Consider the following 7,602-nt stretch of genomic DNA (forward strand, 5'->3'; position numbering starts at 1 on the left):
CTTGGGATGAGAACTTAGAAACCGTGATCCTGTGTCACAGTAGGCGTTGGTACGATTAAGAACTCTCACTGTTCAATGGCTTTGAATGCCGTAAAAGAACATACAATCAATCAATCACCAACGAAGCACTTGTCTATGTATCAAAAAGTCAGTAATATTTAATTTCTGAAAGAAGATATATGTAAGATATGTTGAAACGTCATACGTTTTGATATTTTAGATTTGGGGTAAATAATTTTTAAGAATCCACGTTAGATTTAGACCATTTCAAGATTCATTGTAACACAATGCACCTTAGGCTTGTATCTGTTCAACATGTGCTATCAGATTGATATTTGAATGGAAAACGATTGGTTGATTAATTGTATGTTATTTTACGTCCCATTTGAGAATTTTTCACTCATATAGAGACGTCACAATATACTGATGAAGGGCTTCAAATTTTGACCTTTACTTGGCACTCAGGGCCATTGAGCAGTGAGGGATCCTTATCGTGCCAACGCCTGCCGTAACACGGGGCCTTGGTTTTAAAGGTCTCATCCGAAGGACCCGCAACTTTTACTTCAAAGTGCCGAGCGCATGGCGAAAGAACAGTTGCAACCCATTTTTTATCGACTTAGGTCAGTCGCAGCCGAGAACCTCCCCGTCACGGAGCAAGCCCTCTACCGACTGAGCTACCGTGAACGGTGAATGGAAAACGAAAATGTGTGGCTGGATCGAGAATCGAACCTGGGACATCTGTAACATTGGTCAGGTGATCTAATCACAGAAGTTCACTGTCCTACAAAGTACTATATGATATGCTAACAATAAAGCTTTCAACTGTGGCATATGTTTACTAAATCATGTCATGAAAGATATTGCGCTGATAGTAAATACAAATATTGAAAAAAACAAAAAAATAACTGAACCATCCAAATTTTCTAATTCTTTATTCAATATTGAATTATATATCAGAATACAGCGATGGCTTCAAACACATACATCGTTAAGTGGTACATATTAAGGAGAACCTACTGGGTCTAACTAATATATGCAAGAAAAAGGGATATGATTCTTATCAATTTCCCAGATATTTGAATACAATCATTTCTCTAGAGCAAATTCTGAATTTTAACAAAGCGGTTTATTATTAAAGAATGTGTTTGTAAAATTACAACATAATTTATACTCTACAAAATATTGTTATTTATATACACAAAGTCTACCTTTTTATTTGATTGTGCTACACGTTATACTCAATCTAGTTAAAAAGATACATACATCAATTAGATTATAGTTGAATGTCATTTTTCATATTTGTTTTAATTTGTTTTCAAATTAGCAACATACATGATATAGATTGCATTGTCCCCATTTTCCACTTTTATTATCAAAAATATACTCCCTTGTACAATATATAATCTTCATGATGTTGAGGTATTAGTCGAACAACATTTTTAAAAGAATCTACATTTTTATTATCATTCTGATAATAACATACGTAACTTTTGGGATTTGTTTGCCAAGAGGTTTTTGTTTCTTTGTTGTTTTTTCACAATGAATTCGAGGAAGAAATTAAAATTTCTAGAAAGTTAAATTGTTTTTAAGTTTCTTAAAATAAAATATTTGGAATTTTTTCGAGAAAGTTGTCCAAGAACCTAAAAAAAGTTTATTTTTCTGAAAAAATCCCAATCCTGCCTTTATTTGGAATCTTTTTAAGTTCCTTTCTTGTCCCTTTTCTGTCATTACTGCAACAAAAAAGAACAATATAAGTAAAAAGATGAAGCAAAGTGAATGATAATGCTACAAAAATCTCTCACTATTAAAAATTTTAAACCTTCAACATTGATCTGCCCGTTATTGTTCCCTTCTTTCAGATAAGTGATTATTATGTTTATGGATATGTGTAGATCCATGTGCAAAATATTTATAAAATCAAAATTGCTGTACATCATACGTATCAAAGTAACATAAATTGTCACTGCACTTAATCGAAAGGGATGGGTAATTGTTCAGTTTGTTTTGATTGATCTAAAACTAGAATCTTTCAGTTTGGTTTTATTGATTACATATACTGGGAATGGAATCTTTGATTTCTTGATTTACTTGATACATATAATAGTTTTGGGATATTTTAGTTTCATTTTATTGATATAGTACATAATTAATGTATAGAAAGAATCAGGTTGATTTTTTTCATTTACAAATTTATAGAAGGATATGAAAATGTAATCAAATATAAATTTCCTAACCATATCTTTTGTTAAGAAGAAAATATACTGTTAACGATGTGTGTACGCGTATGCATAATTTACTCTAAATGTGCGATAGGATATATTTTGCGTACTAGCGCCTTAAATGCATATGTTTCATTCACTTTTGACAAAATGAAATTCGTATCATCGCGGAAATATTTTAAACCAATTGAATTTACTGGTAACAATATTCGCTTTTGCATCTTTCGCGCTGTTTTTTCCCCGCTTATTAAATTATACATTACTTATTGGTTAAAACTAATACTTGCAAAAGTCTTGCTGCAAATACGCTAATTAATTTATTAAATTATACATTACTTATTGGTTAAAACTAATACTTGCAAAAGTCTTGCTGCAAATACGCTAATTAATGATTACGCTAAGCAATTGAAAAAGATTGCGCTATGTTTTGAGTGCGCGAATATATGTAAGTATACAGTAGCCTCCACGTGTAATATGTTTGCTAATTAATTCATTTGATTTACAAAACACGTAAATATTCAAGTTAACAGTATCTATGACTTTTTTTTTATTTTTATAAATTTTTATTTGGAATAGACACGGAGATACGGATATATGTATCACGACAAAATGTGTTAAATGTTAAAAACAACTTCTAAATCAGTTAAAAGGGTCCCTCAAATTTGCAAAACTGTCAAAAATACAGTTTTTATTTGCTTAATATGTGAAAAATACCGTTAAAGATTTTATTCGCCGTTTGAGACGATCAATTTCGTTGGCAAGCATTTTCTTTTCTCTCTGCATATTGTTCTCAAATACCTGAAACAGAAAATTACTTCTGTTAAACATATAGGTTCCTCCAGGTGACAAGATTTGTAACGATATCGTCTTTGTTTGTCATTCCCATTATTACAACTGTATTTTGGAAGAACTTTTTTTTTTAATTCTACATCTAAAAATCTAACGTATACTCAAAATTCACTATCTAAGGATGAAATTCTTCAAAATAACAATTCAGTCTTTAATACTTCAAACATTCCACTCAACAAAAGTGAGTTCGAATAACCCTACCTATTTACCTCTCCTATACGTGAATTCTTTTCATAAAAATCCTTGCAAAAATACATTAAAGAGCCAACAAATGCTCTACTAAGCCCCATTCAATACTTCAAATAAAAATATTTACCGCTGTGAAAACGAAACTTCAGATGTACTGTGCTACAACATGCTCTAGAAGTGGTGTCAATCAAATGTGGGTTCTCAAAAATTTCCAATCAAAAAAATTAAATAACATTTTAAAAAGTTATTCAAATAAAAACGTATGACTTACGACATTATACAACCATTCAAAATATCTTCGAAGACCAGGTCTTCTGACAATCTTATAACAATCTGTTGGAGTTCCGATGGGCACTAATTGTGCGTCATACCAATTGAGGGCATTGTTTTTGTATCAAATTTGATAAAGGATTATTTCGTCTCCGTTGATCAATGCACAAGGCTCACAGCGAGTGTGACCAGTCGATGGGGGATGTTTACCCCCTACAAGACGCCTGATCCCACCTCTGAAATTCACGGGGGTCTGTGTCTTATGCCCTGTTCACAATTTGTATTGTATGTGAATGATTTGAGATCGATCACTGTTCGTTATGTTCAAATCAATAAGCTGAATGAATAAGTGGATGTTACATGTATGAAAATAGCATCAATATAAATAAATTTAACATTAGAGAATGCCATTATAACATATACTTTTTCATTCAGTTTATTCCACTTATCCCATATATTTATTTCTGTATACATGAGCATTGTTACGCAGCTAGGTTAAGGACGCCCATAAAATATACGCATTGATATATTTAGCGAAAATGAATACAAATTTAACATTTTTTAACAGCATAAGTTTAAAAAAAAATGTGAATTGTGGCGTTTTGCACTTGTATATATCGGGTCTCTGCTGAGCTCGGCCAAAGCGATATCAGCTGTTTGTCACGTGACAGGTTTAAAATTAGAACATACATGTACTACTACAAAGATAGTAAAAGTTCAACGATATACGGGTATCTTTCCGCTATAAAATTTATTCTGTTTTCTTTGAGACAAATTCCTTAACACGAAAAGTGCTGGGAGCAACTTCCTAATGCTCGGGATTTGTTTAAAATTTAGCCTTCTTTCTAATAACTCCCGACAAAAATGCAATGCGCATTGTAATAATGTTACATTACGGAATAAATAAACAATGCATAACCAGCTCCCAGCATTTTTCACAATAGTAGGAATAATAGCTACACGTGTTTAAAAATTTGGAATTTATAGTGAAGCGGATATCGTTGAACTTTTGATATTTTTGAGGGGTTGCCCCTAACAAAAAAAATATAGTTAACTATAGTTTACTATAGTTAACTATAGTTAACTATAGTGATAACTTTGACACTATGAAAACTTTGATTCACTATAGTGATAACTTTGACACTTTGATTTACTATAGTGATAACTTTGATACTTTGATTTACTAAAGTGAAAACTACGAAAACTTTGATTTACTATAGTGCTCACTATGAAAACTTTGATTTACTTTGGAGAAAACTTTGATTTACTATAGTGATTACTTTGAAAACTTTTATTTACTATAGTGATAACTTTGACACTATAGTGATCACTTTGAAAACTTTGATTTACTATAGTGATCACTATGACACTATAGTGATCACTTTGAAAACTTTGATTTACTATAGTGACAACTTTGACACTTTGATTTACTATAGTTAACTATAGTAAACTATAGTTAACTATAGCATTTTTTTTTGTTAGGGATGGACCTGTCATTCTAGCACGTTACTGTAAAAATGTGCTCCTTACGGCTTTATATAAAGTCACATTATAAATTTAGTTTGACAATAAGATGTGGTTTAATATATTTCAGAATATGTCTCTCATTTGGTCCGACTACGCGTGTTTTGTATTTATTTTTATTTTTACAAGCTACGATAAAAGCTTGATCCACGCCTCAAGTACAGAGAAACTGTGTGTCAAACTAAGAAATGACGTCATCTCAGTAAGTAGAGCGAGATCAAGCTGGCTTTCATTCTACATTCGCTAAGTGCTATTATGGCAAGATAAGTTGCATATCCATTTATAATTATAATATTTATGAGGAACGAAAGTATTTAGTGTGTTTTAAAAAGAATATATAGTATTTATTCGTCGAGATTCATTTGTATTGTTTTAACGTGACGTCATCATAGCTTTCCCGAACCTCTGCATAGGCTGACGTATATATGGGAGTCCTTAACCTAACTGCGTAATTAAAAACATTAAATAAGAAGTTTGCTTTAGGCATATTTACCTTCCGCCGTCCTCTGTCTCGTATGAGGGCCGACAGTGTATAGAGTATTGGGTTAAGAGCAGAATTCACTGGCAAAACCAGCACTATGATCCAGGCGTAGACATCCAGCGAAACATCAATACCATAAAACGTCAGCATACCTAGAAACGCGAGTGCCATAAAAAGTCAACATACATAGAAACGTCAATACCATAAAACGTCGGCATATCTAGAATGATTGGATCTAAATGGGTTTTTTTTATAATCAGATAATTTTTAGCATATTTTATTTCGACGATGACGATTCATTGAAAAATGCATCATGAGTTTATACATTTTTTCCCCTAAAATCCAATTAAAACAATTTATTTAGTTAACTGATTTATTACATATTTGTGTTTAGTATCATAGATTTTCTGTAATTTTTAAAAATAGTTGACACGGTGCACATACAGTTCCAAGTTAAAAAACAATCATTCAAAAATTCAACACAAAGTCTGTCATATCTGTTTCATATTTGGATGTTTTACTGACTAAGATAGATATAGAAGGATAGCTACTTCTAAGTGTTAATATACTTTTAAAAACCATTGTAATGAAGTAACTGCATACATGCAGTGAAGGTAATATAGATATCCATAATAAATAGGTTTGTAGCGTAGATAGTACCATTTACACTGCATGTATCAGCTGTGTGTCACGTGACTGGTATAAGCTGAATGTAGAAAATGCCACAAGTGCAAGGGCATATGCATGTTTTGGGAGAAAAAAATAATACACATTAAAAGAGATTTTCATCGTCTACATGAGAATCGCTGAGAGCTAGTTTGTGCTGTTTTGGAAGTTCTAATAAAATTTGGAGAAAATGTGTTCAACAGCAAGATATTCCTGCTTCGCTTAGCATCCATTACAGTTTAAAATATACATAATATAAGCAATTTATATTCAATATTTCTGCTCAAACAGTCAGCGATATTTTCATAATAATTTAAGCATGTTTGTAATTATTAAACCATTTAATCCTCTGGATCAATTTTATTGCGTCAAGTCAAGACTAAAGACGTCGCATTTATCCAGTACAAACTTACCAATAATTCCAACATGTATCCAGCACAAACTCGCCAATAATTCCCACATTTATTTAGGACAATTTACCAATAATACCCATAGGTATGCACACAAACTTACCAATAATTCCATCAGGTATCCAGCACAATTTTACAAATAATTCCCACATTTACCCAGTACAAACTTACCAAGAATTGTCTCATATATCCAGCCAAAAAAATACCAATAATTCTCTCATGTATCCAGCACTTACCAATAATTCCCACAGGTACCCAGCACAGGAGATCAGTGATGACCACGGCAACAACAGACTTGGCTAGTGCTATTTCCCTTCGACGACGGTTGGAGGCTTGACTCTTTCTTCCAGATTTATTGACTTCCAAGACAATCAGAAACTGCCCAATACTGATACCAACGAAAATAAGGAAATTCAACCCAACGAAAATGACCATGGAATATTGCCAACCACTTTGTCTATGGATAGATAAAGGTAAGCTTATACATATAGGAGACTGAGCATAAAAATCTTCAACGATTGACAACTCCATAGCCAAAATAGGAAATAAGGCAATAGAAATAGAAAGAGCCCATGAGAATACAGATGATCCAATGACCCATGCTCGTTTATTCGGAGAAAAGGGATGTTTGATTGCTACAAATCTGTCGATAGTAATGAGCAATACAAAAAGAGCTGAGGCTTCGCTTGACATCGTGGCTAATATCCCAGCAAAAGTACAAACACCACTATGCCGCCATTTATAATCCTCAAACCCATATATACCAGTATAGATAAGATTTACAATGGCTATAATATATAGATATACCCCCATGAACAAATCAGCAATACTCAGATTACAAGACAAAATCAAATATTCCGTTGAGGACTTATCTTTAAATGTAGTGATGTTATTTATGAAGGCAACAATATTTCCAAATGTAGCCAGAAATGCCATATACCAGATAACAACACTAAGAACAGGAACACTTATTAACTGTTCACAAGAAGATATC

The 7,602-nt window shown here is 32.4% G+C and overlaps 1 protein-coding gene across 1 annotated transcript; it reads right to left on the reverse strand.

Annotated features, from left to right (window-relative positions):
* Positions 1–2,915: 2,915 nt before the first annotated feature.
* Positions 2,916–7,301, reverse strand: LOC133194328 (G-protein coupled receptor GRL101-like). Its single transcript, XM_061330306.1, has 3 exons — positions 6,845–7,301; positions 5,545–5,684; positions 2,916–3,017 (listed from the first exon to the last, which is right to left on the reverse strand). Exons 1-3 carry the CDS (start codon positions 7,299–7,301, stop codon positions 2,916–2,918), a joined length of 699 nt encoding a protein of 232 aa, XP_061186290.1.
* Positions 7,302–7,602: the final 301 nt, after the last annotated feature.

Source organism: Saccostrea echinata, unplaced genomic scaffold (genome assembly GCF_033153115.1).
Source record: "Saccostrea echinata isolate AGI-Se365-2 ecotype Australia unplaced genomic scaffold, CSIRO_AGI_Sech_v1 ptg000029l, whole genome shotgun sequence".
NCBI classification, from domain to species: Eukaryota; Metazoa; Mollusca; class Bivalvia; order Ostreida; family Ostreidae; genus Saccostrea; species Saccostrea echinata.